This window comes from Pinus tabuliformis, chromosome 3_2, assembly GCF_031772625.1.
Source record: "Pinus tabuliformis cultivar Carrire ecotype Pingquan chromosome 3_2, CPIR1, whole genome shotgun sequence".
NCBI lineage: Eukaryota > Viridiplantae > Streptophyta > Pinopsida > Pinales > Pinaceae > Pinus > Pinus tabuliformis.
Window position 1 is genome coordinate 500,313,028 of NC_142302.1, and position 25,634 is coordinate 500,338,661.

General features: G+C 38.5%; 2 protein-coding genes across 4 annotated transcripts in view; one reads left to right on the plus strand and one right to left on the minus strand.

Moving 5' to 3' along the window:
• LOC149181477 (RAD3-like DNA-binding helicase protein) overlaps positions 1 to 25,634 on the plus strand; it is a 371,454-nt gene that overhangs the window by 157,041 nt on the left and 188,779 nt on the right. For all 3 annotated transcript variants that reach the window (XM_089416629.1, XM_089416630.1, XM_089416631.1), the window contains 2 exons: positions 7,972 to 8,031; positions 8,294 to 8,409. In XM_089416629.1, coding sequence (XP_089272755.1) covers positions 7,972 to 8,031; positions 8,294 to 8,409 — 176 coding nt within the window. The remainder of the gene's footprint in view (positions 1 to 7,971; positions 8,032 to 8,293; positions 8,410 to 25,634) is intronic.
• LOC149181478 (uncharacterized) lies at positions 12,658 to 16,534 on the minus strand. The gene is made up of 4 exons (XM_089417970.1): positions 16,292 to 16,534; positions 13,724 to 14,603; positions 13,468 to 13,609; positions 12,658 to 13,343 (listed from the first exon to the last, which is right to left on the minus strand). Exons 1-4 carry the CDS (start codon positions 16,532 to 16,534, stop codon positions 12,848 to 12,850), a joined length of 1,761 nt encoding a protein of 586 aa, XP_089274096.1. The 3' UTR covers positions 12,658 to 12,847.

Genomic DNA, 25,634 nt, shown 5'->3' on the forward strand with positions numbered 1-25,634 from the left:
AGAATCCAGAATCTGCATCCACGCAATACACAATAAAACATAAGTAGCGTCCATCCAAAAATCATCATATAATATTAAGCACATGAAAGATATAAGCTCTTCATTTATTAACTATCTGGAAAAGTAAATCTAATCCTAAAAGAGAAATGAAAATGCTAAAAAAAACAAGGAGTAAGGTTAGAAATACAGAGGATGCCCCATGGCATCAGATGTGTTCAATATAGTGTATACTGAGCATTTGCCTGCTTTCAGGCAAATCTGTCGGCTGCTTGTCGGATGTACCATGTCCAATTCTGCATATGGTAGGACTTTTTCCTATCCGAAAATCAAGCTGCTCTCGGCCGTCTGATGCATCAAATCTTCTTCTCGTTCTCTTTCTTTGGTGCTTTTTCTTCCTGGCAGGTCGTATCACTGATGGCATGGAACTTTCTGCTTCAAAACTCTCAGATGAAGTATGCAAGATATGCGTGACATGTATTTCTTCATTCTGCATCTGCCCTGCCAAAGATGATGGACCAATCTCACAGGTGCCATGAGTTATAACTTGATCTTCAATGACTGGTGGATTAACCGTGTGAGTATCAATCTGATTATTAATTTCCCTTTCATCCAGGCAATTTTCAATGGAACAAAGAACCTCATAACAAGATGGAGCTTGCTGTAACAGATAAGGAGGCTTTTGATCTATTGACATTCCTCGGTTTCTTTCATCTTCCGATTGCTGTTGAAATTTCTGAAACTGTATTTTAATGGCATCCATCTGACTAGAGTGTTCAACCTTTATAGCACTAATTTCCCTGGCATGGTTTTCTTCCATATCTTTTTTTACTTTATCGTTCTCTTCCTTTATTTTCATCAAGCAATACTGCATAGAGTTTATCTCCTTATGATTTGCTTGCATGTTTGTCATATTTTCCTCTAAGCCCGATAACTTGCTTTGCATAAAACTAATTTCTGTGTCATGATTAGTTTTCATGGCTTCAATTTCTTTAGCATGCTGATTTTGCATAATTTCCATCTCCTTATTACGTTTTTCCAGGTGGGTGCATAAAGTTCTCACATCATTAGCGTAATTAGTTTGATTGACGTCCATATTTTTTACTAGCCGCATTAGTTCTTGTATAGTTTGCTTCTGATCTTCCTTTTCATTGTCAACACTGTTTTTACAATTTGTCCCTGCTTTTCCACTATCATAGATTTGATCTGCAATGGTACAGGTGGATGGCACATTCTGATATGAAGAATTGTCTTGGAATCTTTCATCGACAGCTGGACCTTTTACAAGATTACTTTCATTCTGTTGCACAATTTTAGGGGCACAAGGCGAGCTATCTGGATCACCATATCTATCTTTAAAAGCATCGACAATGTCTTGTAAAGAAGTGAAAGAATCTTCAGGACAATTATTAAACCAATTCAAAGCATCACCCTTTAAAGAATGGACAAATAGACGCATCTTGACATCTTCATGATTATATTGAGGAAGTCTACAATATATGATCATTACACAAGTAAACCTGTTTAAATGCTGTCTAACAGCGACTGAATCACCACCTGAGAGAGGCTTCTTGTCTGGGAAATGAAAAGAAATGGAGTCGCCACCCAAACAAGAAACGAACTAAAGAGTAGTTGCTGATATGACGAAAGATAAGGCGATAAAAGATCCAAATGATAACCAAAAATGTTGAATCTGCCAGCTCAAATGAGAGATGAGAAACATGAATGTCGTTGAAACGCCAGGAATAGAAAAACTCTGTCCTCAGCAACGGCGCCAAAAAATGTTGTCGCACGGATTGTCACGACAACTGTAAGGCCGGGGGCTGTCACCCTGATTCCCGATCTCTCCGTTTAAGCCTGTCTCCCGCGGCCAAGGGGGGTAGACCCTATGGGGTAATGAATGACCAACTGGGGACCAGTTGGGTTGGGAGACACGAAGAAACAAGCACTAAATTGATTTTGTTAAGTTTAATAGACCAGTGCCTTATGGAGTTAATGGTTAAATGATTAGATGTTGCAGAAATATGAACCATGTAAAACAAACATTTATCATCAATAACCCAAGCAATGCAAGATATCCAGTAAATTCACAATGCTTTAACGATGATCCAGCAATCAAACTTAAAGAAAAATTAAATGCTTTAAATGATCATAAAATTTAGATGCTGAATCAGTTACCACTTTCATATAGCCAACTTGTAAATAAACAGTTAAGTGCATTTAGCTATAGAAAAATACCACAAAAAGACACCAAAATGATTTTTCAATTTTTAGCTAAGCTTTTTCAAAATATTTTTTAATTTATATATATATATATATATATATATATATATTTTTTTTTTTTTATTAATATATATATATATATATATATTATTTTTTTATTAATATTTTTTATTATCATTTTTTTTTATTATATATATATATTTTTTTTTATTTTTTATTTTTTTTAAAAATGTTATTTGTTGAACTCAAAACTCAAACCAAACAAAACTAATTAAATCTAAACTAACACCTAATCTATAAAACAATATAAAGTCTAAAACTTAAATCTAAAAAAGAAACCCTTTATGGCATTTTTAATTTTTATATTTTTTAAATGAAAACAAAAAATTTTAAAAATTTTATGAAACCTAAATTAAAATTAAAAAAAAAGAAGCTAAACAAAAATATAACTAAACCTAAACTAAATAAAAACTAAAGATCAATCCTTTTTATATTTTTTATTTAAAATAAATGTAAACAAAATTAACTAAATCTAAAATTGAAACAGAAAATCTAAAATCAAAGAAAATCACAATCCTAAATTAAAATTTATATACGATAAAGCTAAAATTAAAATTTATCTAACCCTAAAACTAAACTATGTAAAAAACGAAATTGCCCTTTTTTATTTCTTTATTTTATGAAACTAAAATCTGAAGATTATAAAAAATAAAATCGTATTTACGTTTAACCAAAAAATTGAATTTTGCTTACGTGAAGACTTACGCATCTTTAGTTTTGGCTTTCTGCGCGTGCAAGTCAGTGGATGGCGAGCGTATGAGGAGCTGCAACTGCCGATGGGAAATTGATGGTCTGTTTTGCGATGAATAAAATCGCCGGGTAGAAAGCAGTGATGTGTGCAGGTCGATTCTCCTTTGGCGATGAGCAGGGGTCTATGAAAAAGCTGTAAGGCAATACGCAGAGAGGATGAGAATCGATGGAGAACATGCATAGGGTAGTCAGGAAAGTGCTAGAGGTAATAAAGACAGCGATGAAAGCCGCAGAGGGAGGAGCTGCCACGATGGGGAATGAATCAACGTCTTGGCAACGATGGGTAGGTGTTGCGGCTATGTGAAAGGCTGTGTGGGAGAAAACACTGAGAGAGAACTGTGTGAGGGAGATTTGCAGCGTTTGTGCAGAGATGATATGGCTGTGGAGAACAGAGCTGCGTGAGAGAGATAAAAGCCAGTGAGTGGGCAGCTGCAAGAAAAATTTGTGGATGATAATGTGCAAGAAGAAACCTGTGCGGGAAATTGATGGGGAGCTTATTGCAGGCCCAGGGCAGCATAAAAAAATTACGAACAAACCTCCTGCGAATAATGAAACCCCAGACAGCGGAAAAAGGATCGGAAAATCCTCTTAAGATTCACCAGGGCTCTTAAAATTTTGAATCAGCTGCGCAGCGTTGATAAACCCTCGGGTGCTACAGAAACCCTGCAAACCTGAAATGAAAAATTGCCAAGAATAATATGTGCAGTAAACAAAATCAAAACCTTAGATCAGTATTTACAACTTTTGACTCTTAATCAGCCAGATTTGTCAATAATCCACAGTAATATTTTCAGAGTATAAGTTTAATGTAAGACGCCTCAGAAAACCCTGCATGCATTCATAATTTTTTTTTCGAATGATTAGCCCGGGATCAAGAACTGGCTGGGCTCTTTCAGAAAACACAATCCGGGAGTTGGCTGGTTCAGCGGAGAACTTCCCCTAACGCCCGGTAATCTGAAAAAAGGGATTTCCTGCACACTTAAAATCAACCATTAACATAGAGGGAGAAAACAATAGTGAAACCCCGATCAAATGGAGATACTTGTCACTATATTTCAGAATCTAAACTATCATTCAAACCCCAAAGATCAGACAAGATACCTGTGCCTAGATCAATCTTCATTAAGCTGTCATCAATGGCTGAAAATAAAATTATGCAGAAAAAATAGAACAATCTTACAGCATTTTCAGAAGAGTAACACCAGCAAGATTTTTAACCCCAAAGTCTTTCTTTATTAGCACAAAAAATGACTACAAGAGAGCTTTCTTTAGCACCAGACTCTCAGATCTAATCTGATCTCAAATGACCCTATTTAAAGGAAAAATTCCCAACGGCTAGTTCGAGTGATCCACGTCAAAATGATCTCGACCGTCGATGAGGATCAAGACATCTCTTAATCTCATCCGTCGAATTTTTTAATGCATTAAAAATCGAAATTTTGCATTTATTTACTCAAAAATATTATTATTTTATTATTTTTAGGTTTTTTCTTTATTTTATTATTTTTATTTATTTATTTTTATAAATTTTATTATTTTATTATTATTTTTTTAAATTTTTATTTTTCAGTTATTTTTTTAATTTTTAATTTATTTTTAAATGAATCCTCGAACTTATCCTTTGGAAAAATCACCTAGGACCTAGGACTTAGGACTTACGAGGGGACTAAAACATTTTCTAACCCTCAAGACACTTTACATCATGACTTTTACAACTTTACATCTCAAGGGGGAGAACCCATTTGACATAGACCCTCATAAACCACCCAGTTCTGCGACACAACTATAATCTAGCAGATTAACACACTAGGATTCTCCTAAGATTCTAATGACAAAATCCATTCCGGCTTTGGGGTTAGGCTGAAGAAAAACTCTGCCAATCATAGATCGGTGAGACAAAAAACCTTCCGGAACGTAGATTATCACTAGGAAATTAGGTCCACCTAGACAATTTACATACACGACTCATATCTGCTAAGATTATTTACAATTCGCACATGCAGACTGGGTTTACAACATAATATGATCAAGTCGATGATGACTGTCGAATGGCACGGACATGTCGATTAAGCTCTATGCCTTTTGTGAAAAAAGGGGGTGTACTACTATGGGAAGTTGACATGTAGTGGTCAACAGGGACATTACAGAGATAGAGTTGTTAGTCAAGGCCTTGCTATGTGACAATGCTGGATGATATGATGCTATACAAATGGGTTACCAATCCGACTCTTCTTATGAAAATTCTTCAGGTTGAGAATGCCCAAGTACCTTGTATAGGTTATGAATACCACCCTAGTTAAGAGGGAGTGTTGAAATATGTAATTAGGTTTGGTTTTCATAATGACATATGTAATCATGATTTCATGTTTTTGATGTAATGTGAAATGTAAATTTATTATTTTTCATCTTGAGGCATTGGTTTCATGCTCAAGGAAATTTAGTTTTTATAGGTCAAGCTCCCATTGAGAGCTTCTTGGTCATTGTCGTGTGTGAAAGACCCATATGGGGCATTTACATATTGTAAAGAAATTATTTGTGTCAAGATAGAGTCAAAATAACTCTCCAAGATCAAGTGAAGGGCTATCAAACAAGTCGGCCTACACAAACAGTGACAAATCGGCCTAATATCAAGTGATTGGATGCCTATATATGGAGCACTTGGCTTCATTCAATACTCACTCACTCAAGCATCAACAAGAGTTCAATCAGCGTGAAGAAAGGAACCTAATACCCAGCGAAGGAAGGAGAAAGAAGAAAGAAGCATTTCTGATTTGTTTTTTTGGGCTACAATTTCTCCACATGTGTGAAGATTAGGGCATCATTCTGAAGCAGCAGAAGCCGAAAATTGCAGTCACTAAAGGGAGCTGAATTTGGGTAAAAGAAGGTCAAATAAGCAAGCCGAATTGCCAAGGAAAGGAGCCAAGGTCAAGCGAAGTCAAAAGGAGGAAAATCTGTCCATATTCCAGCCACACGTGTGACCTAGGGTTTCTGCAGAAGAGGTCGAATTTGCAGGTCTGCAATAGCTTGCCGAAATTCTGGGTTAGGGCTGAAATCTAAAGCTGCGGTACAAGTATGACCAGCGCTGACTTGGAAAAGGAGAAGTTCATCTAGAAGAAGCATTGACTTGGTCTTGGAGAGGTTATTGGTCAAGGGTCTAGGTCTTTGTTGTCAATTGAAGATTCTATAAGAAGAAGAATTCTGCGGGTTTTCCTCTCAAGATTGGAGAGGTTTTGGCCGTGGCTGATCACCTATATCTTGTGTCCTTTGTCTCTTTGTCCTTTATGTTTTTGGTGACTGTTTGATGAAGAAGAATACTAATAATAATCAAGTACAAGAACAAGCTAATGAAGTAAAGTAAAAATACATCAAAAACAGTTATCAAGTAAGAGAAATCACCTACACTTGCTGCCCCTAGATTTCTCAACAGAAATATGGCTAAAAATTGAATAAAAATGATATTTTTCCCTGTTTTTCAATCAAAGAGATGCAAGGCCTAGAACTTGGACTATGATGTTTAAGGTATTTTACTCTATTTGATTGCAAATTTTTCCGCAATGTAACCTTAGTTTATCATAAAAGAAGTAAAAGATTTTTTTTTTTTTAAAAGTATGAATGGAGATGGCTTAGAATATCAGTATCTCTTGCCCATTCCAGTCCTTTAGGCCACGTTGGAGAATGTTTACTTTCGCCAAGGTACAAACCCACATCATTCCCCTTCACTGGGAAATCCTTGTAGACTTTGGATGAATGAAACCATGAACACGCTACACATATGGTGTCATACCCAGACATGCCATTTTCACAGTCCAAAACTCCACCAAATAGCCTTCACAGAAGCTTGAAATCAGCCAGAAGAATCACTAAGAAATCTAATCCATGGAGACCAAAGTCATACCTCTTATGTTGAACTCCTTTAGTAATTATGGCAAAAACAGATTGCTTTTTCCCTTTGCCATGAAGAAGCATAATGATCATTGGAAAGGGAGCAATGGTTGACTTGTTTGAAGGACTGAAGTGGCAGGATGAGGTAACTTCCCTTGTCCTCCTCCCTCAGCTCACATGTGTTTCCATCATGCCAAATGAATTCCACCTGCTAACTGAAGGGACAGGTTTGAATGTTACCCTTGATTCTTGTCCCTTACAACCTATATAGGGTCAGCAATAAAGATGTTAATTGGACAAGTTGTAGCTTTTTATCTGTACAGTATGAGAAAGGTAAACTGTTGCTTCATCATTGCTTGGATAATCCCATGTTAAAGCACACCTGGATGATGAAGGCATGGGTAATCTCTGATGATCAGAAAACAAAGTATTCTCTAGGATGCCTGTGATGAAAATATAGCTCTTTGGCAACCTTTACAGCAGTTGGAGAGAGTCTATTTTAGATCTATTCCAAGTAGTAATGAAATTGGAACTGAAATGAATGGAATGATGCTGGAGTTTGTGCTGCTACTTGCTGGAGTTATATATAACTTTCAAGGGGCTGTGTAGCTATTGAAGTGTAAGCTCAGCATCTAGGAAATAAACACACAAGAGAAAAGCCTGTGGTTGATGAAGTTCAATTTTGCTGGTTTTGATATGGCAAGTCTTTAATTCCTGTATATGAAATTAACATTTCTTTTCATGCTAGTTAGGGACCTAGCTTATTACACTTCATGAGGTGCATTTATATAATTATGTTTTACATTAGTAAAGAATGTGTTGGATTAATAATTGTTTTAGCTTGACATAATGGATAACTGCCTTGCATATGGGGTCAGATGGAGTCTGTAACATTCTGAAGATTGAGCTGGTAGATTTTTTTTTTGTCTATAGTCCCTGTCCATTCTCAGTATATTAAACCAAAAGTACAGAGCAATTCAGTTGATTTTATATTTCTATGGTATCTTTAAATACAAAATAAAATGCTGATATGGTGTTCATTCACATTTTGCATTACAGGTTCGACTCAAACGCGAATATTTGGATGAACAAGCTCGGCTACAGACCAGGAATACAAAGGTATTTGCTGTCTATTTGTTAGGAATTGATTTTATCATTGCCTGTTCATGTTATCAGCATTGCTAGATGTTTTACCTTTGTTTTCCTGTGCTGTATGGCTTCTCACTAAAACTTACATAAATCTGGAATCCTTTTATTCTGATATTAGTCATTTGAATGGCTGTGTGTGGATAAATCTTTAATAGAAAACATATTAGTCATCTGAGAATTCTTGTGAGTTTTTTTTATTAAGTGGCCTATTTGGGTTGTTATATCATTTCAGGCATTGTCAGGGGAGGAATGGTATGTCCAGCAGGCAGCAAGAGCTGTGAATCAGGCAGTGGGACGTGTTATTCGTCACCGGCATGATTATGGTGCTATTCTACTATGTGATGAACGGTCCGTATCTTTTTAATAAATCTGTCACTATCACATGACAGAATCCTTGCATACGTGTACAACTTTAAAATGTCACAGAATGTCAGTGATGCAATATTTATGCTACAAGTCTCATTTTTCCCTCTATGGCTTGTGTCTGGTCGTTATTCTTCTGAACCATGGAAACTTCTCTGCTTGTACAAATTAATTATCATACTCAGGTGATGAAAAGCAGGTAATAGGACAGAAAGACAAATTAACATGTGGGGTACAAGCAATAAGCGAGTGATTTATGTTTCCGATGTAAGAATATAATATCGAAGCTAATTACAATTTTAAGGCAATATGAGAAGGAAAAAATCATCTAAAATTTAAACTATATAACTACAAGAAAATCTAAAGAAAGGGCTGTCTATATTTTAGGTGCAAAAATGCTTGAAGCTAATTACAATTTGAAGGCAACATAAGAAGAGAAAAATCGTCTAAAATTTAAACTATATCACTACAGAAAATCAAAAGAAAAGGCTGTCTATATTTCAGGTGCAAAAATGCCCACCTATTTTGACTTTGTACTTGATAAAGTGCTTAGTGGGGAGGTGCTTTGGAGAGTACCCTAGGTCAGTTGGACCTCTATGGGAGATTGTGAACAGATAGATTGTGATGATTGAAAATATGTAAGAATGAATGCAATCTCTCTTTTCTTTTCCCATTTTTGTTTCCCTAAATGACTTTTGGGCAACCTTAAGATCTAATGGCTCAGATTCATTTAGATCAAGGGATGAGAATAAATGTGCATTTAATTCTCACTTTCTATTTTTTAACTCACCCTTTAAATAAAGTACCCACATTGAACTTTATGTTTAAAGTCACTTTTCACTTTATAATTTAACATTGACTTTACCACTTATAAAGTCACTGTCACTTTATAAAGTCACACTTAGGAAAATAATTATTCTGGACACTTTTCCCTAGGTAGAGACTAACCCATGGAAAACCACTTGTCCAAGGTACATTAAAAATCAACACTCCTTCTTATTGAGGAAAGTGTTTCTCACCACACCCATCTTGTCCCTGAAATAGACATGCTTGCCTCTTGGCAAGGACTTCGTGAGAACATCGGCCGCCTGCTCATCTGTTGATATATACTCCAGCTTCACTGCCCCCTTCTGAACATAGTCTCTGATGAAATGATATCTGATGTCAATGTGTTTTGACCTGTCATGAAACACTGGATTCTCCGTGAGTTTAATGTAACTTTGATTATCACAGTGAATAACCATCGGTCTCAACTCCTGATCAAATAGGCCATACAACAACTTGCGAAGCCAAATGGCCTCACAACTAGCCTGGCTAGGAGCCATATACTCAGCCTTAAAAGAGCTCAAAGCAACTGACTTTTGCTTTTGACTGAACCACGACATAACTGCGGAACCCAATCTGAAGCAACACCCTGAAGTGCTTTTCCTGTCAGAAGCACAACCTGCCCAATCTGCATCTTGTGTAACCTGCCAACCTCACTCCATCTCCCTGCCTATAGTCCAAACCATAATCAACAATCCGTTGCACGTAGCAAAGAATGTGCTTTGCAGCTACCTAGTGCACCCTCCTGGCCTCAAATATGAACTGGTTAAGTGTGTTCACTGCAAAACATATATCTGGCCTAGTGTTTACCAGATACATCAAGGGCAATGTAGGATCCACCAAGCTAGAATCTGAAGCATGAAGCTTCTTCCAGTTGGTGATCATAGGTGTCGACATGGGTCTACAGTATGCCATGTGAAATCTGCTCAACACATCCACAACATACTGCCCTTGCCCCAGAAATATATGCCCCTCCTCCTGCCACACCTTAAGCCCCAAAAAGTAATGCATCAGCTCAATGTCCTTCATCTCGAACTCCATAGCAAGTTCCTCCTTGCAACCACTAATCAGTCTTGTTGCCCCAGTAATGAACAAGTCATCAACTTACAACGCAAGAATGAGCGGATCATCCCCTACAACAATGTAGTATAGGTTCGGATCTACATCACTCTTCGTGAAACCCATTTGCTGCAAGTAAGTATCAATCCTTGAATACCAAGCTCTCGGAGCTTGCTTAAGTCTGTAGAGTGCTCACCTCAACCGACATACATGGGTCTCCCGCCCAAGTATCTCAAAGCCCTGTGGCTGCTCAACATAAACCTCCTCCTCTATAACTTCGTTCAAAAATGCGGTCTTCACATCCATCCGATGGATCTGCCAACCCATTTCTGCGGAAATAGAAATAAGGGACCGAATAGAAGTGTAGCAAGCTACGGGAGTGAAGGTCGTATCATAGTCAACTCCATTTATCTATGAGAACCCTCTAGCCACAAACCTTGCCTTGAACTTCTCAATGTTGCCATTCGCAGCATGCTTGATCTTGTAAAGCCACCTGGAAGTCACAACTGACTTGCCCTCAGGCCTAGGCACCACTTCCCAGACATTGTTCTTAATGATAGTGGCATACTCCTCCACCATAGCCTCTCTCCATACCTCCTGGCTGGTAGCCTCCTCATAGCTAGTAGGCTCAGAATCAACAATGCTGGTAGCCTTGGCTACATAACTACAAAACCGCTCAGGTGGCACACTCTCCTTGTGCACCCTCTTCGGAGGACCAACGGACTCCGCTTACTTCAAGGTGTCTTGAAGCCACTTGGGCCTCCTCTTCCCTAAAGAAGCTTCCCCATAGGGAACCTCATCCTCTTCCCCCTAGTCTGGTGAATCTCAAGGTCTGTCAATTGACCCTGGTGTGCCTGTACTAGCACTTGTCCTCAAAGAACCTGTACTGGCACATGTGGCTATATCAGCTGAACTGCCATGTGAACTCTGTACTAGTGGACTTCCTAAAGAAGTGCACGGTGAACTCACCACTGGTGCCCCAAGTGTCAGTGACACTGAAGTACCTCCTGTACCAGTCGATCCAGAACCTTGAGGTCCTGCTCCCTATACTTGACCTCCCTGCTGAAGAGAAGTCTATGAATCTCTCACATCATACTCCCGTGATCTCCGATAAGCCCTCTCCTCCTCGAACTTCACATCCGTCCTAATCACCACTCTCTGTTTAGAAGGAATGAAGATCCGATAGGCCTTCGAAGTCTCACTGTAACCCATAAAGATACCCTTCTCTGCCATGGGTTCCAGCTTTGTCCTCTGCTTCTTGGGGATATAAGAATATGTGAGACATCCAAAGATACAAAGATGTCCCACATGAGGCTTCTCTCTAGTGAAAGTCTTCTCCAGAGCCATATTCCCCAACACTCTGTGAGGACTCTTGTTCTGAAGATAAACAATAGTATTGCAGGCCTCAACCCACAAAAACAAAGGCAACCCCTGACCATGAATCATCGCTCTAGCAGCCCCAAGAATAGCTCTGTTCTTCCTTTCAGACACCCCATTCTGCTAGGGGTTGTAAGGAACCGTGAACTCTCTCCTAATGCCCTCATGTACACAAAAGTCAGTTAACCCATCATCGGTGTACTCACCACCATTGTCTGACCTCAAGACCCGAATTGTCATACTTGTATGCTTTTCCATAAGAGCTTTGAACTCTTTAAAGTGACTGAAGACCTCACCCTTGGTCTTCATGAAATATATCCAAGTCCTCCTAGAGTAGCCATCAATGAATATAACATAATACTCATAACCACCCAAGGACACATGAGACATACGACCACTAACATCAGTATGAATCAAGTCTAGTATGCCTGTAGATCTACTATCGCTCGCTGGGAATGGTAACTTAGTGTACTTGCCCAAAGCACACCATTTGCAGACCTTATTATGCTCGACACTGAAATCAGGAACTCCAATAGTGATCTCCCTCGATACTCTCAAAGCTTCATGATGCATATGTGCCATCCTCTGGTGCCATAACTCGCACAAGTCTCTACTGCTGGTGGTACTAGTGTGAGTGCTACTCACCAATGCTCCTGACGACTGAAAAATGAACCTGTATAGTTTCCCAGAGCGGACTCCAATCACTTTGGCCGAAGTGATGGAAGCTCCCCTAGGATGCATCAATACTTGCCCTCCTGAGAAAGTGACGTCAAACCAATGTTGCACACATCGCGATCGGGATTTAATCGGCGCCGGGAAAAAATCGGAAAAATCGTTAAAATCGGGAAAAAATCGGGAAAAAATCGGAAAAAATCGTTTGGCACAAAAATATTCATTTTTTTTCATTTTTTTTCAATTTTTTTAATATCTAAACCATCTACAACATAAAATAAATACATTGACACATAAATATGATAAAAAAACTAATATATAAGATGTTCAATATCATTTCTAGCGCTAAAATCACACATAACATTGAATCATGTCCTGAATAGTAAGTCCTGAGTCCCAAGTCCAACTCAGCCTCAAAATATCAACAAAAAATATGATAATGTATCTCATCATGTCATAATGTCATATACAATAAAATGAAAGTCTAATCCTATTGATTTCCTCTGCCCCTCTTGCGAGAATATGGCACAGCTTTCTCTTTCCCTCTAGATGTAGAAGCTGGTGCCTGTGGTGGTGGAAATGGCAGTGGAGTCTGACGTGCTCTAGAAGCTGAAGAACTAGTAGTAGCAGCTACAAGAGGCTGAGGTGGACGGAGACCACGTCCTCTACTGGTGGTAGTGGTAGCCCGGGTAGCCCGGGTAGGCGGTGTCACCTCCTCCTCCTGCTCCTCCAACTCCTCCTCCTCCTGCTCCTGCTCCTCCTCCTCCTCCTCCTCCTCCTCCCCCTCCTCCTCCCCCTCATCCTGCACTAACCAATCCTCAGTGGGATCCATGAGAGGCCTCTCGGTCTCAACCCTCCATTCAGCAGTGGTGTCAATCCCATCCAATGAGATGGCTTCCGTATCAGGTGTCTTCTCTAGTTGTTTCACCCACAATCGAAGATTGTAGTAGACATAGACCATGTCATTAAGTCTATGGGACTCCAACCTGTACAAAGTTCATGAAATAATAAATTAATAATTAATATTATAAAAAAAATATTGTTTAAAACTTTAATGAATTCAAAAATTTATTTGGAAATTTGCAATATTTTAAATGTTTAAGTGTTAACCTATTGCGCTTCTTGTTGTGTATTTTTTCAAATACACTCCAATTGCGCTCACATCCCGAGGAGCTGCATGTTTGGCTGAGGATGCGCACGGCAAGATTTTGCAAAAGGGGTACTCTGCCACCATACATCTTCCACCATGCGTCTACAACAAAATTACAAAGAAAATTTTAAATAAACATAAGAAAAAAATGGAATTTGAAGAAACAATGAAATTTGAAACAAAGTTACAAAGTACATACTACAAACTAAAAAATACCTGGGATTTTAACCGTCCTATCATTGATAGCCATCTCAAAGCCAAATGTGCCACCTGACAACTTATATTGCTCAATTTGTCTAGAGACCTCCATACGTTCTTCTGGAGTTTTCACCATCTTCTGGACACAGGTTAATAATCCTTCCACGACCTCAACATCAAAATTAAACCCACATGCATAAGAAAATGCAGGGTTCAGGAAAAGGCCAGCAGCATGAATGGGACGATGGAGTGTGTTGTTCCATCGCTCATCAATGACCTTCCATAGAAGGAGTTGTCTCTGGAACCCATCATCTCCCTTGTCATCATAGTAGGACCGAATGGCTTCTTTGGCCCTATCCATGGCTTCATACAAATAGCCCATTGCGGGCTTCTCACCATCTACCAACCGAAGAACCTTTACCAAAGGTTCTGTGACAGCGCACACCTCCTGCACTCCCGCCCAGAAGTCTTCTTGGTATGAAACAAGTCTGCAGACGGCCTCTCCTTCTGGTTTGCGGCTCATTGGCGAAGAACGCCACTCCTCTGAAACAAACATTCTCTTCAAATCCCACATAGAATTCAAGAGGGATTGAAGAGATATGAAACTCGTCGCAAACCGTGTAATGGCGGGGCGCACCAACTCTTTGTTGTTGGTGCATTTTCTCATCAAGCTAAGCACAGATGTGTGATTGTAAATAAATTTTGTGATGGTTTTTGATGAGTCAACAGCCTCTTTGACAAAGGGAATTTTCCCTATGTCCTCTAACATCAAATCAATACAATGGGCAGCACAAGGTGTCCAAAATAAAGTAGGATGCCTGTCCATAAGCAATCTACCAGCAGCAACATAATTTGCAGCGTTGTCCGTTATGACTTGGACAACATTTTCTGCACCCACCTCCAAAATAAACACATCCAGCAAATCACATAAATTTTTTGCATCTTTGATTTGATGAGTTGCATCAACAGATTTGATAAACATAGTCCCCAAGGGACAACTAACCAAGAAGTTTATAAGGGTTCTCCCCTTTTGGTCAGTCCAACCATCTGACATAACAGTGCATCCTGTTTGTGCCCATGATGCCCTAAAATCCTCCAATCTTTGGGTGCAGTCACGCTTTTCATCTTGAAGAAGCCGGCCTCTGAAATCATGAAGAGAAGGGAGTTTGTACCCCGGGCCAACACTGGCAACAGCATCAAGAGTAGGTTGGAAAAATGGATTATTCCTTATAATGCTGAAAGGAATATCACTCCAGAGGAGAAATTTTGTCATCAACTTGTCAGCTTTTTCTTTTTCAGTTCTTTTCATCATTGAACCGATAGTTGGTTGTGAACCAGGTGTGGTTCGAGGAACAAAATATGATGATGCAGCAAACGGATTGACTGACGCTGCAGTAGAACCTGTGCCACTTGGCCCACTTCCTTCAACTGACCTTCTTAGTTGCCTTTTGAGTTCTTCTTTGGCGTCTCTAGTGTGCTCTAATTCTCCCAATGCTCTCATGGCTTTTTGGATAATTTCAGCATTTGTCTTTAGACAGGGCCCCACATCACGTCCAGGGATTTGTGCAAGGTGGAACTTCAACCTGTACACCCCCCCGAATATTTCCTTTCCACACAACTTGCAAATCAAGTTTTGTCTATCATTCGGAGTTTTAGGGTCACCATATTCCCAGAAAGGATCCAATTTCCTTGGCATGTTTGTTTTTGAATTTTGAATTTGCAAACCTATGGAAAAATAAGGATTAGGAAATAGGAATTTAGGATTACATAAATGATAATAGTAAATAGTAAATACAAATTACAATTTAGCATTTGCAAAATTACAAGCTAATTATTTCCAAAATCCCAATTTCTAAACCCAAAAAACAATGAAAAATAAAAAAAAATAAACAATGTTTAAAGAAAATGAGAAAATAAAAAACAAAAATTGGTTCTCATAGTCATAACAAATAACCCATCCCAAATCAATGAAAAATTTCCAAAAATTCTTTAAAAACAATGAAAAACAAAGTTTTTAGAGAACCAAAACAAAAAAAAATTAATCTACATACTTGGTTTATGGACAAATTCGCGATCTTGGCTTGGATTCCTCCTAAAATCGGCTCCCACAAGCGACGGCAACCCTCTCCCTCCCTTCTTCTCCTTCTCGTCCTTCTCCTCCGCGGCGGACTGCTGAATGAATAAAATAAAAATCGAATTTCCATATAAAACGCCCGCTGCCCCCGTGCCCGGCGATTTTTTCCTTAAAAATCGCGATTTTTTCGAAAAAATCGCGATTTTTTAAAAAATCGCGATTTTTTCGATAAAAATCGTTAAAAAAAATTTCCGCCGATTTTTTGGATAAAAATCGCGATTCGAATCGTCATTTTGAAAAAATCGCGATTTTCCGATTTTATCGCGATTAAATCGCGATGTGTGCAACACTGCGTCAAACCCCTTCTCCTCCATAGCAGACACTGAAATCAAGTTCTTCTTCATCCCCAAAACATACAAACCATCCATGACCTTCAAAGGAGGCAAAAACTCCCTCTCAAAGGTCACAGTCACCACACCAACAACTCTCATAGTGCGGTCATCTCCTAGTACAATCTCAATATCAAGTGCCCGCTCTGCAAGCTCTGAAAAGAACTCTTGTGCACATGTCATATGGCGGGAAGCCCCGTTGTCTATGTACCACACATCGGATGATGTACTCCTACTAGATGTAGATGTAATAAATGCAAAGTCTTGGTCAAACTGTGAAGCTAACTGCTCCACCTCTACTGAAGCTGTAGTACCCTTCTTCCCCTTGTTCTTCCTCTCAGGGCACGTAGCAGCATAGTGTCCCATCATCTGACATGCCCAAACATTTGACTGTGGACATATTTGTATCTTTCTTCTTCTTCTTCTCTTTTCCCTTAGCCCCATCTGATGAGGCCCCTTTCTTGGTCTTCCCTTTGTTCTTCTCCCTGGATGTCAAGGCTAAATCCTCCTCATCTGCTATCTTCACCCCACCATTGCCAGTCTTCTGCATCTCATGCTGCACACAATCATCACAGAATCTGTCCCAATTGGGAAGATTCTCCCTAGAGGTAACAACATCTCCAAAGACCTCCCAAGACTTAGGAAGTCTCGCTATAGGTATCCTGACTAACTCTATGGGTGTAACTGCCTCACCAATAGCAGTCAAATCATCACGTACCTATTTGACCCTGCCAAAATAATGAACTACACTTTCAGTCTTTGTCATCCTGATGTTCTTCAATTGTTCTTTGAGTACCATCTTCCTGCTCTCATTGGTACTCTAATAGAGAGTGGTTAGAGCTGTCCACATCTGATATGCATATGTGTTTCCTCTCACCCGAGGAACCACATGATCCTTCAGACTGTCCATCAAAATCCTTTTTGCTTCTGCATTGTTTTTTTTGAATTCAGCAAGTTCATTTGTAGCAGTGGAAGGTACAACCACTTGCCGCACTATGTCCCAAACTGCTGCCCCCTCAAACGCTGTATATATTCTGTCCTTCCAAACGGCATAGTTCGATATCCCATCCAGTCTGTCCTCTATCCTTAAGAACATGACCATCACTGCTGTCCAAAATTTGCAAAACCAAGAAAATGGAGAAATGAACTTTTCAGCACACCTTGTTGTCCCAAAAGTTCAGTCTATGTGAAATTTCACTTTGCTGTCCAAAAATTCAGTCTGTTGTCCAAACGGACTAAACCACTGTTTGCTATCCCAAACTACTATCTGCTGTTCAAATTGCAATTTTCAGCCTGTAGCTCTGATACCATGTTGAAATTTGATGACTAAAAAGTTTCCTGCGATCCCAAACCGTTTTAGTTTCACCTTATCACTCCCATTCAGTTAAATGCCCTTTCCCATAAACATACATTCAACATATAAGATTCTGGAAATGAAATTTTCAGATTAAAACACATGAGATTGTCAACACATGTTGAAAATAAATATGGACATAAACAGATCAGCAACACACATAAAAATACACACAGATTTTTGGTCAACATAAACCTAGGCAAAACCCCTTCAATCTTCTCCGAGGAAAACCTGTTAGAGAGCTCTTCAAATTTATTTATCTTTGAAGTTCAGGAAAAATACATTTGCAGACAAAACAAAACAACGAAATACAACTTATCTCTTCAACCCAAAACTCCTTGAAAACCGTGCCCACTTTGCCTAAATTTGCATGCCCACTTGAAGTTGAAAATATGTATTGTACGAATACAGACTGTACTGTACGGATTTCGTACGAACTGTGCGGATTTTCGTACCGCTGTACGGATTTTATTTTTCAATTTTTTTCTCCAAAACTTCTCTCGAACAGCGTGCAGCTCACAACATTAAATGCTGCTCGTATTGTACCTTATGCTGTCTTTTATGCCTTGATTTCTGTGCCCAAATTTTCCCAAAAATCACTCCTTCAGCTTGCTGCAACAAATGTCTCATTCAGAACTTTTCTCCCGCTCTCAACCTCTTTTCTCCAATTTGCTCATGAAGAATGAATGTAGTCTCTTTTGTCTTTTCCCCCTTTTGTTTCCCTAAATGACTTTTTAGAAACCCTAAGATCTAATGGCTCAGACTGGTTTAGATCAAGGGATGAGAATATTGTGCATTTAATTCTCACTTTGTATTTTTTAACTCACCCATTAAATAAAGTACCCACATTGTATTTTATGTCTAAAGCCACTTTTCACTGTATAATTTAACATTGACTTTACCACTTATAAAGTCACTTTCACTTTATAAAGTCACACTTGGGAAAGTAATTATTTTGGACACTTTTCCCTAGGTAGAGACTAACCAATGGGAAACCACTTGGCCAAGGTACATTAAAAATCAACAAAAAAAATGACTAATCCAATGATAAGACCTCAAGCGATTATGAAATGATTTTTAGACTTGCTAGGTTTATTAGAATTTAGTCTTGAGCTCTTAATGCTTGAACTTCTTGAGTTTAGTCTTGAGTTTCTGATTATGTCTTGATGTCTTGACTAAAATACTTTGATGTACTTGATTATTGAACTCTCTCTCATAAGGAAAGATTATTGGGTTTTCCCTTTTCCTTGGCCGATGGCCTAAATTTTGGTGTCTCTTGTCTTATTGTTTATTGTGATCTCTACTGCTGCTCAATTGCTAATGGTTGAAATCTTTTAGGTATAACTGCTTGATGATTGGAATGCTCTAAAGAAGTCAAATTGTATCATTGGAAGTACTTATCAGTTTGAAGAATTATACCAGTCTTGATTGCACTAGAAAATTATGATTGATTTCCCTAAAAACTCAGCGAGAAGAAAAGAGAACGAAATAAGTGATGAAGAACAAGTTGATGAAGAAAAAAGAAGATTGTGAGAAGCTTGAAGAAGAGATTGTCTTATTGAGAAAGGATGTTGACAAGCTATGCAAGAATCTGAAGAGTTCTCAATCAATGGATAAAAGAGGACTTGGTTATACAGGTGAATCTCCATGCAAAAATTATATAAGCTCAAAATTCTCAAAGATTAAACTTGAAGAACAACTTGAGAGCCAAGTCATTGTCCTTCAAAGGCCAAATCACTACAAAAGCCAGAGGAATGTTGCAAGTGCTATCTCTTCAAGCAGTTATGCTATGACCTCAAGGAATCTTCTCTCTATGCAAGTAACAATGAGAATCACCCAAGGATTGAACCTCCTCCAAGGCAAAACAATTACAGGAAACTGTGAAGGGAAGTCTTCTCATCCAATTACCAAACCATATTCTTTGGACATTGTTTTTCATGTACTAATTTCAGGGATAAGGACAGAGATTGTAGGCCCTATCCCAAGAGTGATTATAACAAACAAAGTTCTTATTTCTCTTCGAGAAATTAGTTTGCAAGCTATACAACCAAAGGACCTATTGGCTACAACAGATGTTAGGTTTCATCTACTCGATTGTTCATGTACAATATAGAATGATATAAATGTCACAATCTTGGACACATAGTATGTGATTGCAGAAACAACATGATATGGTGTCTTAAGCAATTCAAAGAAGAAAATCGTCCTACGAGGAACATAGAAGATTCCACCAAAGTTTGGAGAAGAAAATAGGAAGAGCCAAAGATAAAAGAACATGACTTGGTCTTGTGTGCTCAATGCACAAATTGTTGAAGCATCTTCAAGGTTGAGTGTTCCAAGGCAAAGATGACTAAGCTATGCAAAGTTGTAAGAAGTACAAAAACAGACAAAATTCTTGTAAGTCTTGATTGAAGCCATTACAAAACTGCGAAGATAATTACAAGCATAAGACAATTCAATTGTTAAGATGATTCAAGCACATGTATTTGAAGAGGAAGGTTTTGTCTTTGAACAAATACCAAAGGAAGTAACTCTTATGAAGGTTCTTCCTCTTGCAAAATGACGTTCAATTCTTAATATATTGCAGGGATTTTTAGCCTCCTAAAAGAAAGAAACAAGCCTATGTTATGAGCATATGTACGCTTTCAATTCTGATTTTTATTCTCATCCTTCATGTGCATTTTTGATTGATGACAATAAAAAGGGGCAAAAATATTCATGCATATTTTTGTTGGAGCCACCTTCAAATTTTCTTATTTTGATGATGCGATGAGTGTTTTTGAAGTGTTTCCGATGCATATTACGCTAACCCTATCCAAAATAAATTGGAAAAATGTAATATCCCTTTCAGGATGTTTTGCAAAAAACTAATTCAGCCACAATTTCTCCATAAAATTTCCATTCAATTTACTGAAGATTTCCATGTAAAATAAAATAAGAGAATGCATGCAATTCAGTGAAACAATGGGCAGAAAATAATCTCAGCTTTATTATAATATAATTGGGGTTTACATGCTGATACAATAAAATAGCTGAGTTGGGGAACATGCCTCAAGAATTTGTTCCCATATTGTTCTGGCCCTCCAAAACTGAACTAAAATACCACTGTTGAGCTTTCTTGTGAATCCTGGATGAATTCACCTAGGGGAGATGGGTACTTGCCTAGTCGCACTGAATCACCCGAGGGTTTCCATCCTAGGGCTACTGCTGGAGTAGAGAACCGGGTTCTCATCCTCTCATACAAGGAGAAATATCAAATCCAAGATGTCCTCTATTGGCCTCCTACTCATCTTTTTATAGATCTGATGGACCCCTCTAGAAGCTCATGTTTTGTTATTATTTTAATCATTGAGCACATTTCCCTTAATTAAAATATTCTTTTTTGTTAATCTAGGTTGTCATTGACATCAATATAGCAGTGTCTGTGATGGCAAATTCTTAGATACATGATGTTGCTTATTGATGCTTATTGATCGTAATGCTCATAGTGATGAAAGTTTGATATATGATGATATGGTGAGATGGGAGATCCAAGTGGATTAAATACATATATACAGACAGAATAAAAGCAGTAGACCCGAGGAGGAAATTTATTGGAAGCCATCAAAGAAGAGCTATCAGAAGAAGAGCCATCAGAGTAGTTTATCAGAAGCCATCAAAGAAGAGCTATCAGAAGTCATAGGAGTGAAGAGAAGCCACAGGAGCGACAAGCCAAGACAAAGCAGGTTATCGGATATGCCCAAGGGTAAGTGCTATCAGAAGAACAAAGAGGAACATTACATCAGAGGAGCAAAGCTATCGAAAGAGGAGAAATAACAGAGGAGTTAACAGTAATAAACTGTGAAACTCTTTAAAGACCACAAAACGCATCGACGCTTTATCAATGAATTTATTATATGCCACCACACAAAACCCCTGATTGCGATATGAGTTGTGGAGCCGATGGTCCCATTACAACACGCCCTAAAAAATATCACATCCGCCATACTGCAAGTTTTTAAAGCCTTGTCACGTTGAAATCTCCGATTGCGAATTGAGTTGCGGATCCGATTACTCCATTATAACATGCCCTATTGTAATATCATGTCCACTGTATTGAAATCTTATATCGCAAGTCTTACAGAAATGTCACACTAAAACTGCGATTGCGATATAATATGCGGACCCGATTTGTTATAATAACAATCCTAATGTAATATCACATCTACCTATCGGAACGACCATATCGCAAGTCAAAAAGGGATGTATATACAAATCCTCCAATTGCGATAACATTGCGGACCCGCTGCACCATTATAGCATGACTTAATGAAATATCGCATCTGCAGTAATCGCAAGTTTCAAAGGGTGTGGACCCAATGGACCGCCGATTGTGATAATTTCGCCAACCTTCGATTGCGATAAGGTTGTGTGCCCGTCAGTTTATTAAAATGGGTTTAATATAATATCACATTTGCTCCGTTGGAAGTAGGGGATCGACAATGTTATGTGTAGACCTTCGGAGTTGCAATTGCGAGATTTTCATGAAGTTGCGATCGCAAGGGTAAGGTGATGACGTGGCAGGGCCCTCCGATATATTTTAATATACCATCTCATGCACAAGTTAACCCCTCCACCAATGAATGTGTCGTTTTGATTATTGGAAAAACTCATATATATATATGTATATATATATATCTATATATATATATATATATATATATGTATATATATACAAGTTGAAATGCTTCACTTGAGGTAGGTGATTCGGGCATCGATTACAGAGAGAAGAAGTAACAATTCACAACTTGTGAACTTGAAGGAACAGAGGAAGCCAAAGATCGAGCGAGAAGGAAGAAAGCCGAAGGTCAGCAGGAAAGAAGGAAGCCGAAGGACGAGCAACTCTGTTGATTGGGTTAACCTTTGAAAGGCTCAGACCAGTGATGAATTAATCAAGTACAAAACACAACCTGAAGAACAGTTCTGTGAAGGGAAAAATAAAGTTTCATCTGACATCGTTTGAAGGGAGCAGTAGCCAGCACCAACATTGAAGTGTTTGTGAGTTTGTTTCTGGGAAGTAAGAGATCGCAACAACAAGAACAGTGAGAAGCAGTCACTCTTGGAACAATTACCACAACAGTAAAGAATAAAGGGTTGAAAACAGAGAATTGTCTTTGTGCAGACATTGAGGGCTTAACACAGCTTATCAAAGATATCCTGTTGAAAAGCATCAACAGATCTTGGAGACATTGTTGGAGATCATGATGGCTATTTAAAATCATCATGAGGTAACTTCTGCAGACTCTATTTGGGCAATATGAAGAGTTGTGAAGACTCCTTCATATGAAGACAGGTTGTCATTGATGTAGTAGTGAAGCTGTAGATTGACAGAATTCAGTGAAGAAGATTTTGGGAGCAGAGAATTACTATCAAACATATTGAGACAAAATATAGCAGTGGTTTGGGGTCCAGAAGGTTGGAGCCTTGAACAAACAAGGTCGTTGCCTTGACAAGATAGGGTTGGAGCCCTTGCAGTGGGTGCTTCAGAAATTGAAAGGATTGGTGTCCTTGGAGTTGGTGCTCCTAAATCCAAGGTTGGTGCCCTAGATGTTGGAGCCTTAGAAAATACCAAGTTGGTGCTTGGCACGGGTTGGAGCGCTATATATATTGTACCTGATTTATTGTAAAGATTATATTAATAAAAGCATTTATTGTTCATTTTGTGTTCTAAATATAATTGATTTAACTGGTAAAAATAATAATTGAAAAGAAACATTGATTCACCCCCCTTTCAGTATTTCCAACACTTATTAATGTGGGAAAATGGTAAATTGACCACAATGCTTTCTCAAGCCACCAAAAATCACTTCTAGCCATCCCATCCTATAGATATTCTCGTTTTGATTCCAACGAGCTATTATACTAAGGTGTTTTGCCAAGTATCCTCTCGAAATTCCACCTGAAGCAAAATTAATGGAGTCAGGCCCATTAATAACTCAGTTTTTTGAAAGTTGTTGGAATGCAACAGAATGAAAGACAAACTGTGCGGATGATGGAATATACCAAGCGAATGCCATCACACCTCATAAAAAGTCCTCAAAACCCCATGAAACAACTCTTGAAGCCTTTGGGCCCGCTGATGAAGTAAACCTGCACCTGCGACCTCTCTGCCCCAGCCCTGAAAGTCCATCCTAACCATGCCATGTGGAATACCAAAAAAAGAACATTACAAAAAAGAAAGCTTACAATGCTACATGCCAACCTTGGTAAGAGGATGAAGATTTGGGCACTCTTTTTCATTGGAAGACATAGATGGATGGGATTTGGATCATTAGCTTCTTCATGGAGATCCCATCTATCACATGGATGGTGAAATCATAATGAAGCAAAAAATAAGTTGGCACACTCCACTTCCAATCAACATTGGAGGCCATCCCATGAGACATAAAGGAGATTTGCATTTTTATTTTCTAGAGCTTCACATTCATCCAGTCCTCCAAAAACAAAGAGTAGCCATCTTGTACAACATTATTTGTGGTTTCTTTGTCATACAAATAGGGGGAGCACATGTCAAGGAGAAGTTGTGAAGATGCAGTCAAAGGGAGAAATAGTGTCAGGGGGAGCACCCCATTTTCCATTGATGTCAAAGGGGGAGAGAAAGAGAAGAAGCACGAAGATAGGGGGAGCTTTATGACAGGTGTGTTTCCATCAATGCCATGGTCAAAGTTAGATGGTTGATAGGTTGTCAAATTGCCTATCTATAGAGATTCCAAATAATAGTGAGATGTAAGAGGCATTGTAATTTCATCCTAGCTTTAGACCTAGGGTTTTGGATGTAACATGTTCTTGGTTGATTTCAGATTCCAAGATTTGGCAATACACCCTTAGGCTCCACCTTCTAACTTTTATTATCATCTTGTTCCAAGTGGCACGTCTACGACTTGTGATTATTTTGGCATTTAATGATTTGAACTTTATAAGTGCATGGCATTTTGGCATGTAGTGGTATAAACTTTGTACGTATGTGGGGTTGTTCTTTCAAGCCTTCTTCATTTTCATCTCGTTTCTCTCCTGTAGAGAGTTTTTGTTTGGCTATACAGTTTATGGTCGGAAATCATTTTACCATTGCGAATTGATCTTTTGTGTAACTAAATATTCCATCTACCTTTTCGATAAATAAAGGAGATTTGTGTTATTGAGTTGGAGAGCATTTCAGAATTATAAAGTGTTACGAACGAGTTAGCATTACATAAGAATGATACTGAAGCCGAAGATTCACAATATTCATAACATCGGAAACTATAACTTGTGATATACTAGAAATGACTCCATATAAGTGGAGAGGAACTTACAAGGGAAACAAAAATCCAACAGAGAATACACTCCAAAGAAAGGATGCGCGCCACAGAATTTGCAGACAACCACATCGACATTGAAGAAACCAATGCATAACTTTTGATGTTGTTCATTTATAGGGCGTCATAATTAAACTAGCAATGTCGGCTTTGATAAGTCAACTTGGAATGCCACATGAAGGGGTGTGACCCCTCACCTCACCCATTCGACCACATGTATATACATTTCGCTTGAGGAGGCTAATGTGCAATGGAGTGGACAAGAAGAACTCAGTGAATGAAAAAGAGAGTTTGTGACAAACCACAACGCTGAACAAGCAACTGCTAGTTGTTCTCTGCATTTGGTGTTTTTATTGTTATCTCTTATTCAAATGTCACAAGCAAACAATTGCCTTTTAGAACACTTTAAGTGGATCCTATTTGTCCGACTTGTCGAGGAGAATATCATGAAAGGCGAGCACTTTTGGGGAGCCCAGAAATAAGGTTGTTGATCTGTGCTGGACAACCTCTCAAGGAAGTCATAGCTGTCGAGCTACATAAGGTAGCTTAAAATCGAGGATCATTAGACTATCAGTATAGTGAGTTCCTCACTAATGCACTGTGCTTGGTTAACTCTCAATTGATGAACTGTGCTTCGCAAATTCTTGAGGCCATCTTACTGTAGAGCTATGTAAGGTGGTTGGGTTCATTAAAATATAGTTAGTGATCCTCTCTATTTTTATCTATGAATTTTCTTTATGAGTAGGAACTTTGATTTGTTTGAATCCTTTGAAAATGC

Coding starts and splice junctions, on each gene's coding strand:
- LOC149181478 (XM_089417970.1), bottom strand. CDS start 16,534: ATGGGACACTATGCTGCTACGTGCCCTGAGAGGAAGAACAAGGGGAAG. Junction 13,610..13,723: donor TAGGACGGTTAAAATCCCAG/GTATTTTTTAGT, acceptor ATTTTGTTGTAG/ACGCATGGTGGAAGATGTAT. Junction 13,344..13,467: donor CACAACAAGAAGCGCAATAG/GTTAACACTTAA, acceptor AACTTTGTACAG/GTTGGAGTCCCATAGACTTA.